This window comes from Triticum dicoccoides, chromosome 7B, assembly GCF_002162155.2.
Source record: "Triticum dicoccoides isolate Atlit2015 ecotype Zavitan chromosome 7B, WEW_v2.0, whole genome shotgun sequence".
NCBI lineage: Eukaryota > Viridiplantae > Streptophyta > Magnoliopsida > Poales > Poaceae > Triticum > Triticum dicoccoides.
The window spans coordinates 772,966,649-772,982,799 of record NC_041393.1 but is presented as its reverse complement, the minus strand read 5'-3'; the positions used below and the strand labels follow the sequence as shown (position 1 = coordinate 772,982,799).

General features: G+C 41.9%; 1 protein-coding gene across 6 annotated transcripts in view; it reads right to left on the bottom strand.

Moving 5' to 3' along the window:
• The window catches only part of LOC119337164, a 30,491-nt gene that overhangs the window by 12,973 nt on the left and 1,367 nt on the right, over nucleotides 1–16,151 (bottom strand). For 4 of the 6 annotated variants that reach the window (XR_005163053.1, XM_037609283.1, XM_037609287.1 and 1 more), the window contains exons 2-8: nucleotides 9,694–9,851; nucleotides 9,337–9,589; nucleotides 8,963–9,185; nucleotides 8,723–8,852; nucleotides 8,002–8,595; nucleotides 2,806–2,826; nucleotides 2,645–2,706 (exon numbers count right to left, since the gene is read on the bottom strand). Coding sequence is in view for 5 of the 6 variants with exons in the window: in XM_037609283.1 (XP_037465180.1) it covers nucleotides 2,645–2,706; nucleotides 2,806–2,826; nucleotides 8,002–8,595; nucleotides 8,723–8,852; nucleotides 8,963–9,185; nucleotides 9,337–9,589; nucleotides 9,694–9,840 (1,430 nt within the window). In the remaining variant the exon portion in view is untranslated. Of the gene's footprint in view, nucleotides 1–2,644; nucleotides 2,707–2,805; nucleotides 2,827–8,001; nucleotides 8,596–8,722; nucleotides 8,853–8,962; nucleotides 9,186–9,336; nucleotides 9,590–9,693; nucleotides 9,852–14,234; nucleotides 14,340–16,151 lie in introns of all 6 variants that reach the window. The other 2 variants (XM_037609284.1, XM_037609285.1) reach the window with 2 other exon arrangements.

The following is a 16,151-nucleotide window of genomic DNA, read 5'->3' as shown; positions in this document are numbered from 1 at the left end:
GGTGGTAGAGTTGTGGCGTAGGTGATGGAAGAAGCAGATACAGAGAAATAGAAAGGCGATGGAGACCCTGGGTCCGGGAGGAGTTTTTGATGGGCCGGGGTTGTCAGAGTCCTACGTAGCGGCGGTCGGAAAATGGACAAGTGAACAGATCCTGATTCGATACAAGACAATGTTGGATGGCAAACTACGTCCGAACAACACTGTCCAAGCGTTTGCAGGCTATTTGAAGGTCCGCTTTGGAGAAGCTCGTGCGTTTCGTTGACAAACTCTTTAAGAAAAAAGGATTACCCCCAGCCTTTGCAATGTCAAATTCCTCACATATTGCATAGGTTGAGAGGCCACTAAGGTGAGAACTGGCCCAAGTCAACTAAACATCTCATGTCCCAACATAGCCCAACTTTCAGTAAGGACGTCAACAAAGAACACAAACACACAACAACTGTCAATTTCCTTATCATATCAGACAATTTAGACCACGAATTGCTACAAATGGCACATGAGATTTGGAGCTCTATTAGCAATAATCTAGTCATGATGTATCTGCATGTTTGATTTTTTTGGTTTTGCATTGAGCTTGGCTTAGCGAGTTGTTCTCCAATGAAGTCTCGGCTGATGCACACAAGGAAGCGAGATGCCCGGCAACCGTGCGATGCGGTTTCTAGGCAATCACCGCCATCCACCATCTGGTGATGCTGTGGTGCCGTGCGATACAGCAATGTCGTGTGAAGCGGCAAGACGTGTGATGGGGCTAGTCTGCCGGCTGGAACAATTAGTTGGAGCAATTGGTGAGTTTGTTAGTTTGCTAGTTGCATGGCCAGGTGGTCTGGCCGTTGGGTGGAGCTGCCCAAGTGGTAAACGTGAGTGCATGTAGGCATTAGTTAGTGCATGTAGTTAGTCAGACCTCGTCCGTATTTGCGGGTCTGAACAACTTCCAATCTGGGTTGGGGGAGATTTTAACATTATTAGAAGGAGAGAAGAAAAGAACAATGATAATTTTGACGCCAGGTGGTCGTTCATGTTTAATACCATCATTGAAAGCTTGGAACTCATTCTAACAAAATATCAGCCAATTCAGGGGCTAATGTTGTGGATACACATAAGAGGTAGGCATATTAAGGGTCAAAACATCATAAAGCATAGGGTCCATACGACAGATGATCCCAGATCAATTTCATACCATACATGAAGCTACTCAGATGACATCCATGTCAACATTACTCGAACAACATCCAGCATCACTCGGACAATCAACGTACCAACCACTCGGATGACCGCAAACATACTCGGGTATGTGAAGGCTGACTGTCGCGCACGGCGGTTGAAACATCACTTTCATAGTGGATGATAATAATGCCTTTCTAGTGGGATACATTAATATTCCCACTTGTAACAAAGGAGGTGAGAGGGTGGCACACTCTTTGTAAGCACCCCTCACCACTAGACTTGGGACAGGCTATCATTCTTCCACCCCTCTCTTTCTCAAATTCTCTCACACATTGTAATCCCCAGATTCATACACAGATAAAATAAAGCCTCTCTGGAGCATGAGACGTGGGGTTGTTATCTCCACCGCGAGAGGCCCGAACTCGCTAAAAACATTCGTGTCACCTGTTTGCATCTTGATAGATCATGCTCCTTTACTCTATCCCTTTATATTGTCGAAATCGTTCCCACGACAGCAGATGCCAGACTATGAGTGAAAGGAGATGTCTTCCACTCCTCCTACCGTGGTTTGGTTGTCGTGAAGTGGATGATTGGCGGTAACTAGGGGCATGGATGCTAGGGCGGCGGCCTCAGATTGTAGTCCGCATGTTTGGCTCTCTGGCGGGCATCATGGCGGTGGTGGTGGCTATGTCTCCTGATCGTCTGGGCGGTGAGGGGTGTATTAGTGAGTGGATTAGGCACATTCTATGTTGTGGGCAATTACGATGCCTAGATCCGGATCTGGTGGCTTGAACTCGTCGGTCGTCATTGCGGTTTTGGGTACATCATGGCAGCACGGGTGAGTTATCGACTGAAAGCTCTGTGCTTTGGCGGCGACCGTGGAAACGCCCGTGGGTCTCATGCTCCTCTTGAGGATGTCGTGGTGGTTCTTCTCTCTATGCTAGGTTTCTGGGTGAAGATCTTTGTCCGTCTCGGGCTTGACAGCGGCGACGTGCAGTGTCGTTTTGCCTCTTGAGGGTGTTGTCATGGAACTTAGGTGTCCTAGGGCGTGTCTTCGCATTGTATTCATGCATACATGTATTATCTTTCGACAACATAGTCATGTGCGTTTAGGTTGTCCTGCTAGCCCAGGATCTGTTGTATAAGAGGGCTGCCTCATTGCTTTGTATCATTCTGCCGTGTGCTTTGATTTGTGCTTTATCTATAAAGTGGGGGAGAGCCTGTTTCGCGGATATGCTTGCACTTGAAATAAATAAAAATATCATCCGTGTACTCAGTCACAGAATAGACGTCCCCAGCAGAATTAAACTATAGACTGGCCATTCGTGAGGTAAATAGCATTGGAGATCGTAGTTACTTCGCATTTTTTTTAGAAAAATCAACCAAAATTTGCATAGAAGATCTTACTAGAATATAGAGGTGTCAAATGAATATTCAACAATGTACATATGGATTGTTTACGTACAGAGAATGCACTCACCACGGCTTGGCCTGGTTTGTATCCAAGGAGTATTGACCGACGCCTTCTATCTTGGGTATTATCTGATTCAACAAGGCTATGGTGTTAACATCTGACCGGGACCGCATCCAGGTTTTACTGTACAGACATTGTAATCAATAAAGAGAATACATAATTCATACCTTGACTGCGGGCGAGACTGGCTGCGAAACATATGACCATGCACATAAGTGCAGTCCAGGATAACCACCACAAAATACAAGTGAAAACAACACAAAAGGTGAAGTAACATTTACAATAGCGTTGTAGTGAAACCAACATTTATCTATGGGATTTCTATTTTTGTGCCCCTCCTTCCTTAGTTGTGCTCAGTTTTGTCCATGCCATCTATCTTTCCTCACTTATCCCCTTTACCACTCGGCCCATTCTCACAAAAGCCCAAACAGAGGCTTGCCGTCGGGTCAAAGCAGTTCACTCTTACCTGCTCAGGTACTGACGCTTGGGGCCGGGTATTTTATGACCTCTGGGCCACATATGACAGGTGGGACGAAACCGCTTGTGACAAGTGGGACCTGGGCTGGGTGAGCTATCACATTCTTTTGCCTAAATTAGCTTGACAACGAGCAACCGCATCCCCCCATGCAGCCCCACCTAGCCTCATGCCGCCGCCGTCATCATGCACCTAGTAGCCCCACCGCCGACTCCGACCGTCCGCCTGAGCTCCGATGGAAAAGCGACATGGTGCATTGGAGGCGCCCTTTGGCCCATCTTCAGGAACCCTCGGAGATCGTTGGACAGCCGATATGTTTCAAATCGAAACCATAGAAATTAGGATTTGTTTGTAAGCCGATTGAATGGGCGATTTAATTGTTGTTTGCTGAGTTTGTTAGCTATAGTTTGCAAATAGGATTGACGTCTATTTACGATTAGATTCATGCAATGGTACTCGTGCCAACGAGTTTGGAAATAGAAAACCCTAGAAATTAGGATGCGTTCATAGGAATCCATTTTATTGTGGATTCGTTGACTCTATGGTAATTTTGATCCGAATAATAGAGTGAGTTTTTAATTCTTTTGTTTGCAAATTTTGTCTTTGATTGATGGCTAGCATGTCCGACATGGAAGACGGCGATTGATGAGTTATGCGCCAGAGATGCGCACTTGATGGCCAAGTGCAAGGAGATATGCTCCTGGTTTCCGAGCGAGAAAGCTCTTGCTGTCCAAGATGTGCTCGACCTTGTAAGTGATGAGATAGAAACTGAAGTGAATTCTTTCTGAAGGGAAGGGGGCAATCCCAATTGAGATTCTACTCTGGGCTATCGCAGAGGTGATGGAGTCCCTGGATCATTGACAGCGCGCTCGCTGGCACGATTACCGCTCTTGCCTCTCCTCACCAAATTCAGAGGCCCAGGGGTCGATGAATTTGCATAATATTCTGGTCGTCAAATAGGAGGACGATAGCAGCGAGGACGATGCTAGCGACCAGGATGAGGATGGAGATGATGAGCAAGATGCAGACGAGTTGGAGGACAGAGAAGACGAGATGGAGGAGGAGGATGCTAACCACAGGGGTTTGGAGATCATCGCATGGGAGGAGGATGCTAACTAGGGGGTTTGGAGATCATCGCATGGGAGGAGGATGCAGAAGAGGAGGGCAATCTGGGGGGTTCAAGATCGTAGCTCAGCCAGCGCCGGCAGACTAGGAGCCCTTGGAGGCTGATGCCGGCCACGATCTAGTGTTGTTCACCTTCCGGGCCAAGCTTGGCTGCAAGACTACCCCGATAGTGGTGGAGCAGTATGAGCTTTCCGCTTAGCTTGACATATGAAGCGTCTCTAGAAGTCTTAAGTTGCTGCTTGTAGTGCCGATGATCCAGCATATGGATGCCCAATGTTAACTAAAAACAATGTGCTATGCTTAATTGGGATCGCTGAATGTTACGTGAATATGCTTATTAAGTTGGTCTATGCTATGTTTTTAATTTCCTATATCCACAAGGTTTTGCATGTTCAAAAACAGTGCACCATGCAAAACTTTAGTGTAATAGGCAAAACTTACTTAAAATAGTGAAATATGCTAAAACCACCAGAAGTAATCCAACATAGAAGAAGAGTAGCATGCATTTGTAAAGCTTACCCAAAAATTGTCACATATCCATAAGTAGTCAAACCTAGCAAAACTACCAAAATAAATTGGCCATCTTGGTTGACATCCATGCATTTTCATACCAATGAAGTTCTCTTTTAAAATTTATGGTATTGCAAGTTTATATTTTTTCCCCACTAACTAGTGCACATAAGGGGGCTCCATGCAAAAGAATTTCAATTTTTTAGGATTTTTTTATTTTCTTTGAATTTTTTTCAAAATGGGGTCAAATTTGCAAATTTGAGCATTCATACCAAATGGTTACAAATTCCAACTTTGATTTTTCCAGTGCATACACCACCAATATTAAATCATAAAATAATTTTGTCAATTTTCAGGACCAAACTGCGATATGCTTGTAGTTCAAATTTGAGCATGTTTTGATAAATCATAAGAAATTCACTATATGGATGAATATAGAAACAAAACTCTGATATTCGTGAAACTTGCTCCGTGGACATCCAATGTGGTCTACTTTGCATGAAAAATGCAAAGGCACAATTTTCAAACTTATTTCAGGTACTTCTTTCACAAAAAAAGTCATTTCCAGAACATCAAAACTTGAAAAATTATATTTTATTATAAAATAATTGCAAATTCCTATGGCGAAATTGTTCACCATGGTAATACCCATCCTTTTGATAAATTTGGCCATGTTATCATGGATTATGACATGGATGTGGCCATGGCCATCAGCATACGGCTTGAAATCCATGCGTGTTCGTACTAAATAGGAAATTTTGTAAGGAAAAAACAAGTTTGTGGTATGAAAAGTTTATGATTTTTCCACTAATTAGTGCACATAACAGAGCTCCATGCAAAAATATTTCAAATTTGAAGCTTTTTAGATTTTCTTTGATTTTTTTCAAAACGGGGTCAAACTTGCAACAAAATTGATAGAAATTTCAACTTTAATTGTCACACTGCATACACCACCAATATTGAAGGTTAAAATAATTTTTGTTAACTTTCAGGACCAAACTGTACCACACTTATTGTTCAAATTTAAGCAAGTTCCGATAAATTACTAGAAATTCTCTAAATGGATGAAATATAGAAATAGAACTTGAAATTCATGAAACTTGGTCTGTGGGCATCCAATGTGGCCTACTTTGCATGAAATATACAAATTCCCAATTTTCAATCTTATTTCAGGTACTTCTTTCACATAAAACTCATCTTTGACAATCTGGGGGTCTTTTACAAAGTAACCCTCTCTCTAGGCTCTGGTTCTACATTGCTCGGTGAACTAGGGGGTGTTTTGCAAAAGTAACCGATCTTTCTGCTCAGCCGCGGCCAGTACGTCTACCATCCAGACAGCAGAGCCACACGACGGTGCCCCATTGCCACCGCCACCAGTCCATCGCTCCTTGCCCCCATCGTGAATTCCCGCCAAATAGATCTGCCGCCAAAACAATCTCCCGTCGCCACCTGTATCACACTCCCAACACTGCTTAAATACTGTCATTTTTCATCGTCCCACCGCCGCTCCACTCCGCTCCATTGCATCCACGTGGCACGAAATCTAGTTCAGCTGCCATGTTGAGGAAGATTTCACCACCTGGATCTCCACAGGAGGTTGTTGCCCGAGGGCGCCGGCGCCAGGCACGAGCGGCAACTCAACCGGCGTGGGACTGGGCTCCAAGTCCAGCGCGGGCTCCTGGGCTGGCGCTTCATCAGCCGCCTCTAGCAGCTATTCATTTGGGGTTTACGGCCACACCGACTACTCCGAACTCGAGCCCACGCCATCCGAGCTGTCCCGTAACCGCAGGGGGGTTGAGGAGGAGGACACCAAGCCACAGCTAGCCTTCGAGGCGATGGAGGCGCACCTCGACGTCAACACCGAGGAGGAGGAGGCTGAGGAATGGATGCCACCTCCAGCGTACATTTCTGCTAGGCTCGCTGCCTGGGCCGAGGAGGCCCTGAGCGTGGCGCAACAACAACTTGACCAGGCGGTGCTTGTCGTGCCTCTGTCTACAACACAAGCAAAGGCCATAAAGGCGCTGTGCGGCTAAAGAAGAGGCCAAAACTCGTGAGTAGAGGAGGGCGGCCACTCTGCATATGCATCGACGACCGTTGAGGACGAAGGAGAGGAACCGGACGTCGTCATGATATCCTCCTCCAATGACGAATACGACACCGACGATGGCACGATCATCCTTTTAGAAGATGAAGGCAAGTAGCCGACCATCTATTCTCGCTGTCGGTGTTGGCTGGCCATCTTCTGTCGCCACTATTAAAAATTTCCTATTAATGTAATGTCATTTCGCGCTATTATCATTGAGCAAATGTTCTATGAATGTCTTGTTAAGCTTATCCAAATCTGCTATATCTGAATCTCTGAATCGCTTTGTTTGACACTGCTGGAATCTATCTTTCATGGGTCACTGAATCATGGGCCCTTCTGTAACATAGACAATCCCAAGTCAAAAGGCTGAGGCTCTGCCCCTAGGAACACACACACACACACACAGCTCAAAAGGCACGTACGATGCATATTCAACTATGCATCTCGGGTTCGACTCCCATTGCCGGCATTATATGCCACACTTTTTTTGATAATAAACCAGATACTATCAGTATGTGAGCCAAGGAACGGTCAACTACTTTGACCGGATGGCAAAGCTCTGCTTTGGGCAGTTTTGAGTGTGGGCTGAGTAGAGAAGGGGAAAAATGAGGAATGTTAGTTGGGCGGGTCAAAACTGAGCATAACTAAGTAACCAGGACAATGAAAATAGAAATCCCTTTATGTATCCATCTTCCATAATACTCCCTTCATCCAAAAGTAAGTGTCGGAAAGTTGTACTAAGTCAGCGGGACTTATTTTGGGATTGAGGGAGTATGTGTTACTAGAGTTATAGAAAAAGAATGGAAAATATTAATTGTGCTAAAAACCATGTCGTGGATTAATTGATTCTCATATTTGTTTGCTTTTCAAATAATATTCCCTCAAGATGTAATTTGCGATAATTTATGTGTATTCTGAGCTAACTGAAAAATTACATGAGGAAAGAAGTCACTAAGAAACAATACTTGAAAAACATTTTGGGATGGTGACTTTTATTATTTGTATTTTTCAAGTATTTTCAATGTAGGAAACGACATTTAGTATATCAATGTTTAATATACTACTATTATGCAATTACATACACAGAAAAACAAACAAAACTAACCGTGGAAATCTGAAGGTCACTTTGTTGGTTCATCATAATTATATTGTATAGTAATATTTTACCTTAGACGGCGATGTTGCCTTATATTGTCGCTGAGTATAAAGTGCTTTCAGTTTCACCTCACGCACCGCATCCCCCATCTCTTGAAAAAACTTGTCTGGCTCACCTTGGAAAGTGTTTATATGCTTATCATCCCCCAATATTAATGTACCAATGTGGAGGATCACATCTGCGATACGCTTTCTTGGTAGTTCTTCTTTCTGTCGTGTTGTGACCATAAGAGTGTAAGGGGTGTTAGGCTGCACAAGGCCATACAGTGGCAGCCTTAAGAAGGAGGACTCCATGCTTTTGTCCATCAGCCTAAATGCAACGAGATTGTCGGTATTGTTTGTTAACGGCAGAGGGCATGTGATAACCTTGTTGGGTTCAAAGGGGAAGCAAAGTGTGAACTGTTGAAGGAGAAGAAGCTCGCTTGTCTCATATTCAGGGATTTGCATAGTACATTCTATTTCAGCAAGCCTATTGATTATATGCTTCACACTAGCTGGTCGCTTTGCCTGATCAAAATCTGTGCACTCTATCCCAATCATAGCACATTCTCGTATTTGTTCCCACTGTAGTGCATCCAACTTCGTATCACTCCAAATTTCAAGTACCTAGAAAATTACAATCATGATTACGTTATAAAATTGACAAACCTTTCAAAAAAGATTAGTTCTAATGCGTAAGATCATTATTTTTTAAATTTGACTTGTAATGACGGCATATATAGATTATTCATACATTCTCGATAGTAATTTGCCCTTTCTCTCCCGTCAACATTTCTTTTATTATAGCACCAAGACTATACAAGTCAAACTTGTGTGTTATTGTGACTTTTTCACCGCTCAAGCATTCTGGTGGAATATATCCCCTGAAAAGACATGTGTTTGATCATTTAGTATGATGAAAAGTAACAATATTATAAACATTAAATCTAAACCAATTTTAAAAATAGTATTCAATAGGCTTTCCTTGTCTTACCTGGTTCCAGCTACATGTTTAGTAGTGACACGTGTTTGGTCTTCCTCAAAACACCTTGATTGTCCAAAATCACTAATTTTCGGCATCATATCTTCATCCAACAATATATTTCCGGGTTTCAAGTCTAAGTGCATAATATTTTTCTCGTGAAGATAATTTAACCCCTCACAGACTCCCTTTATTATATTGTAGCATTTTGTCCAGCCAATATCTGCAGATGAATCTACAAAAGGCAGATGAGAAATCGACTCCGGTTGGCTTCCTTAATTGTATGCCATGTAGTTTATTACACGGTAAAATATTTCAGCTATATACTCAAGTAGTTTGAAATAATATCATGCGGAAAAAAAATTAAAATAGATACATAAACCTACATTTTATATAATGATCAAGACTTCCCTTAGGTAGATATTCAAAGCAAAGCAACCTTTTTTGTAAATCTCCCATAACCCATTTCCCTTCATAGATTTCCATATTTCCCTGTGTATCCGAACAATATCCTAGGAATCGTACAATATTCTTGTGCTTCGCCTTCATGAGACACTTAACCTCTCCTTGAAACATTTCTTCGTGCATGTATGTGCTTGACAGTCTCTTTACAGCGACAACACCATTATCAAGTATTGCCTACAGTAGATCATGCAAGATAAAATTTAAGTTTTCATTTCAGATAAACATTGATCATATTAGAGTCATGGGATCTACAGGAAACATGACATGATTTTCTATACCTTATAAACCACTGCGAAGCCACCTCTTCCAATTTCCAACATATCAGAAAAATCTTTTGTGATTTTCTTCAAAAGTTGGTATGACAGAGCCCTGGGCTCTAAATCTTCATAAAGTAGTATGTTCTCTAGCTCAATTTGGCGATCCATAATTTCGGCACCTGGGTAAGTTATATACCAACTCGGTTACACACTCTTGAAACAAGAGATCACATATTATTTTCTAAGCCACTAACTTGGCCACAATTTACCAAGTAATTAATGAATCACTAAAAAATATGCCCTAGAGGCAATAACAAATGTTATTATTTATCTCCATGTTCATAATTATGTTTATATTCCATGCTATAACTCCTATGGTTCTCGAGTCTACAATAATCACGAGGCTTGGAGGAAGACTCATATGCACATGTGGAATTATAAACGATAAAATGTATTCCTAGTCATGCCTCTAAAACTAGCTCAAGTGTTGCACGATGGTTTTGTTTTCCTGATCATGGGCATATGATGGCAACTTTGAGGACACAATGTTAGAAGAACACTTGTGTTGAATCGACCTGAGTTGATGCTATGCTATGAGACACACTCGTCACAAGTTAATGGTTAATAACACAGAGAAAGTTAATGTGTGGTAATTCCTAAGACCACGAGAGTATCGAGTTCCTTCACACTTGCTTCATAACTTTGGGGTTTGTTAAACGTCATCCGTAAAAGGGTGGATATTACGGCGGCTTACAGGTTCATTGAAAAGTATGACAAGGGTCCGGATAGCTCAAGATCTGGATTTGCTCCTTTGATGATGGAGAGATATTCTTGTGGCTGTCTCGGTGATACGGTATCCATCATCATCTGGCTAGACACATTGTGATTTGATCACGGGGATACCGAAATGCAGGAACAAGAAAAGAGAACAATACCAATAATGAGGTAACTGGCATAGTGGACAAAGTTGTTGATCCATAGGGATATCGATAAATCTCACCTCGAGTATTTGGAACATATCGCGAAGCAAGCAGAATAGCACATGGCAACTAGAGGCTCACTCGAATAATTATTCGTGTGGGTATAGGGGTCAATATGGATGTCCATGGTTGCGCTATAGATCATTGATCGGAAAGTGTTCTGGTCATGTCTATACTTCACCGAACCTACGGAGTCACACACTTAAGGGTCATCTATCTACTGAATACTAGACAAGAAGTGTGAGAGAAAGTCACTTGAAAAGTTTCGAAGACGACGGAATAGTCCCTAAGAGAAAACCGGAAATGTTTTGGAGTTACCAAAAATGTTTCAGAATAAAACCATCACACCAAAAATGTTTTGGAACGCATCTCGAATAATTTTAGACGGTGTCGAAAATGTTCTGGGACCTTCTGAAATTTTTTCGGAGAAAACACGCAGGAAAACATCTTGTCCCAATGAGAGGGGATAAGATCCCAAGAAACGTGGGGGCTTTTTTGGGGCTGTTTTTGGGGGCACCCCCTTTTTGGTGGACAAGGTGTTGGGAGGGAGGGGGGGCAGGCCCCACAAATAGTGGGATGAAATTTGCAGCCACCCTCCACCCCTTCCACCACTATAAATGGAGGAGGAGATGTGTTCTCCAACTCCACTCAAACTCTCTCAACAAATGGCATGCATGATATGCCTTTCTTTCTCCCTCACAGGAAATAGTTTTGTACGACCGAATGGATGTCTAGTTTCCGGTAGGGATTACCTCTGAGCGGTGAAGCCCTGCTGGATAGGTGAGACCGTTTGTGTGCAACCAAGAAGAGAGGTGATACGTTCAATCTTCTGTCTGGGGGACTATTCGAGGGGCCTCCCAAAGGGCTGTCTGAGGGACCGTCCTAGAAATTGTTCGAGGGCCTCCTGAAGGGATGTCCGAGGGGCCGTCTGAGAAATTTTTCGGGGGCCTCCCAAAGGGCTGCCCAAGGGACCGTCCAATGGGATATCCGACGGCCTTCCGGAGGACTATCCAAGGGACTGTCCAAGAGAGAAATCCTTGTGGTTGGGAGGTTGTAGATTCCTAGCTGCGGTGATCTGCACTGACGATCGTCCCCAACTCTACTACTATTGCTCTATGAGTCGGTAACGATCAGATCAAAAACTTTGTACGCATCTTCATAGTTGTCCTGGGCTGGTTTGTAGGATGAAAAATAATAATTCTGACGTGTTACCCTACACTTTTAGTTTTTCATCCCACTCAAGAACTTTTATAGATAGATAAAGTAAGATGTAGCTAGGTAACTAACTATGAGAAATTTGCAGAAAACTAATAGGCAAAACATAATGCATGAAGCCACCATGATTACGAAAGACTGTATTCTAAATGAAGACGTACGGTTAAGAAAAGAAGTTTTAAGCCCATTAAATATTTGGGAATTTCGATTCATTAAGGTCCTCTCACTAATGCAGAGTGGAAACATGTCAGAGAGACATTAGAGAAACTGTTGAGAAGTTGGAATGGAAATTTGCTCTCTTTTGGAGGATGAATGGTTTTGTTCAATTATGTTCTCACAAACATGGTTCTCTGCATGCTCTCACATTTTCAACTTCCAGAATGGGGCCTGCAAAGATGGATTATTTCATATCCAGATTCTTTTCGCAAGCAGACAGTTAAAAGAAAAGTATACACTAACCATATGGAGCATGGTTTGTCGAGTGAAGGACCGAGGAGTTTTAGTTATTGAGGACCTCTAGGTCAAGAATAATTTCTTACTTAGTACATGACCGTTCAAGCTACTTACCGAGGATGTCGTTTGCAAACCTTGTTCTATAGTAAGTATTTAGACCAAAAGGTTTTGTCTCAGGTATATAGGAAGCCTGGATATTTACATTTTTTCCTGTTTGATGTTGGTAAACAAACATCTTTTCCTTATTGCATCTTTCACAATAAGGATGACTCTGAGATACTTTTCTTGGAGGACTAATTGCTAGCTAGACAATCTCCAAGAAAAGTATCAAGACTTTTATCAAAATTTTTTTGTAATAAGAAGGATACTCTTGTGCATGTGCTCAGCTCCCCCAACCTGATTTATCCATGAGGATGGATTGGCCAACCCCTTCTTGCGTCATGGAAACATTTTCTATACCCTATGGATTAAAAAATACCTTACACAAGGACGTGATGTTTTTTGATGGAATCTAACTACAAATGGGTCCTTCATTGTCGAATTTATGTACTATGCACTCTTGCACTGAGATATTGCAAGAGACCACTGTAAACATATATGGAAATCAAAGAAACCACTAAATTTAAGATTTTAGTGATATCTTAAGAAGGGGTTTCTGCTAACTAAAGATAGCATGCTTTTGGCAACCAACAAGCAAGTAAGAAGTTTAGCTTTTCTACTCACGATGGAACAATCAAACACCTCTTATTCCAATGCAAGTTTGCATTCAACGTGGTTAGTTTTCCAAATTGCGTCCAATTTGTATCCACACCCATAATTGTTGCCAATATATATTGTCATTATCTTAACAGAGTACAGAATAAATATAATATGCTAATTAGGATGGGAGTGTATGCCTTAGTATGGTCGCTTTGTCCGTGTTGAAAATGTTTTTTTGTTTTTAATGGCAACTCTCTTCTCTTATGCACTCCTAAACACAACTTTTTCTTCCTAACCAGGACCCCGTCCAATCACCTCCCATCAATGGGCCATATCAACACTAATGTTCCATGTTCCCACGAGTTCAGATTTGAAATTTGATGGGCCTATTTTAATGCTTGTCACCAAATAGTACATGTTATGCGATCTAGCACCCCGATCCATGCTTGCTCTGGCCAAAGGCCTCAACCGCTGCATATCAAACCTACAAAAATGGGCCTCCGCCGCCACCTGGCCCATGTCAGTGTGGATCGCACTGCAAAATTGTTATTCAATTTATTGATTTGAAGGAGGAATACTTGCCATTTTCGGATGGAGGAAAACAAGTTAAGGCCCATGGTCACATCTATCTTAAAAAGTTAAAGAAAAAGTTTTGTTTGGCGCCAAAATTAAAGGGTCAATTGATGGCAGTGAAAACATGAGATATCTCCACGTATCCACATCATAAAAGCTATGAAGCAATAACATAGTTTCCCCAAAATAGGTGGGAATGATTTATTTTCCCATGATAAAGAATCTTCAATCGTAAAAGAATTGTTTCAAAAAATTGTGTCTGTCACCCCCTCAAATTACTGGAACACTATGCTCTCTGAGCTCTACCCAGGCCTTACTCCATCTCTACATGCCCTAGACTCCCCCTTCTTCGAGAAAAAAAATCAAAGATGCCTTCCTCCATATGACACCCAAGTCCAGAAGGTTTCGGGCTAGCTATCTACCGGAAGTTTTGTACACTCTATAAACCAAGATTTGGAATTTTTTTTGAACTTTTACAAGGCCAATGCCAACACCGAAAGACTCAAACGAGCTGTCATTGTCCTACTCCAAAAAAAGAATCAAAACGCTCATGTGATTCCTTCTGACTTATCTCACTACATAACTGCCCAATCATGGTTGTCACAAAACAGCTCACTAATAGACTAAAACCACTAATCTCACTTCTTCCTCACGGTTCACAAACCAGCTTTTCCCATGTTGCAATATTGCGGAGAACTTCTTCGATGCAGCTGACATCATTGCTTCTTGTCAGACTAAAAATATCCCCTGCCATGGTAATGAAACCGGATTTCAGCAAAGCATTTTGTCGTTATTTTCCACTTCAACTGCAACCATTCTTGAACATAGATGCTTACCAAATAAGTTCTTCTACTATTTCCAATCATACTACAAATTGGTAAGAGGACCAACTACAAGAATGGGCTTGGTCAAGCCAATCACCTATCGCCTATCTATTCATCATCATTGCAGACTTACTACAACAACAAATCCAAAAAATATAACAATGATCTCATTCTCCTTCAAAACCTACTCTTGACCTACTTATTACCAACTAGTTTCCAATATGGTAAAGAAGCTCTGCTTCCACCAAAGCCACTTCTATCCTTAATAAACTTCTATAAGATTTGGCTAACGCAACTAGATTCACTATCAACATCAACAAAATAAATGTTGTCCGCATTAACGAATTTACCTTTGACTTCCACTATCCCCCCTCCCCCACACACACAACACTAAATACCCACCAAATGCTTTTCTCCCAATCATAGAATGTTACAGAAAAATACCTTGTTGGTTGGCATGCAAAACTACTTAACAAAGGTGACCATTAATACTTTTATCAGCTATCCTAGACTCATTAACAACCTATTTTATATCTACCTTTCTAATCCCAAAAAAGGTCGAAAAAACTTTCTATGCTTTTTTGTAAACATTTTTGGGAGTTGTGGAAGAAGCATTCTCAGGTGCTGATTTTCTTATTGCCTGGAACATCTTTTGCAAACCGAAAAAGCTGATGGTTTGGGTATTGCAAACCTACATGGGCAAAACCAGTGTCTCCTTATGATAATTGTAGTCAACTCGCTTCTACCTATAAACACACCTTGGCTTGACTGGGTATCCATTCAACAACCAAGCGCTTTTGTTAGCCGAAACTCAAATAAAAACTTATGCAAAATCATAACCGCCATGTTACAATACTAAAAAAGATTTTCATTTCTTTTAGCACACAGTGCCATCTCTAATTATTTTTGGTTAGATACTTGGCTTCTCAAAAGGAATTTTGCCTCCACATATCCAAACATATTCTCACTTTCCACCGGCCCACTTGTCAGAGTTGCAAACATTATGTGTCTTAGTTTCGAATCTAGCCTAAGGAATCAGCTAACAGCGGTCGCCTCTCAGGAGTTGGACTATCTTCTGGCGGTGTTTTAGGATTTCATGCCTTCGGATGAGCCCGACGTGCACTTACTTATTGGTGGAATAGGCTTCTCCACCAAAAATGCATACGACATCACCATGCAAGAGGAAATAGATCTCCTCACCACCACTGTTTGGGTGACTCGGGTGCCTAACAAACTAAAAATTCTCTCATGGTTACAATTCTGCGGGCGCCTCAACATCGATGCCATAATTACTCATAAATACATCACCAACTGCTCAGATGGCCCAAGATGTCTCCACCAAATTGAGGACAATACCCACCTCTTTATCCGCACACCCACTGATGTGTGTGTTTGGTAACACATCAATATCACTCCTCCCACCTTGGTCGACGAGATCCGAGTTGCATCACTCCTATTGTCCTCAACAAAGATATTTGGCCCTTTATCCTTCTCACTATCTACCAAAGATATGGGGTGCTCAAAGCGCCAAGATATTCAAAGGACTAGACATTCATAGTGGTACCACCTTTAAGCTTAATTGTCGATGACAACGATCTCTGGTCCCATCACCTTTGTAAGCGTGTGGACAAGTTGGTTGCCTTCTTGTGGCGGATTTACCTCTCTGCATGCGCAAACTCCATTTCTAACTTCCTTTTAATCCATTTGTAATTTCTACAATTTCATTAGTATATTC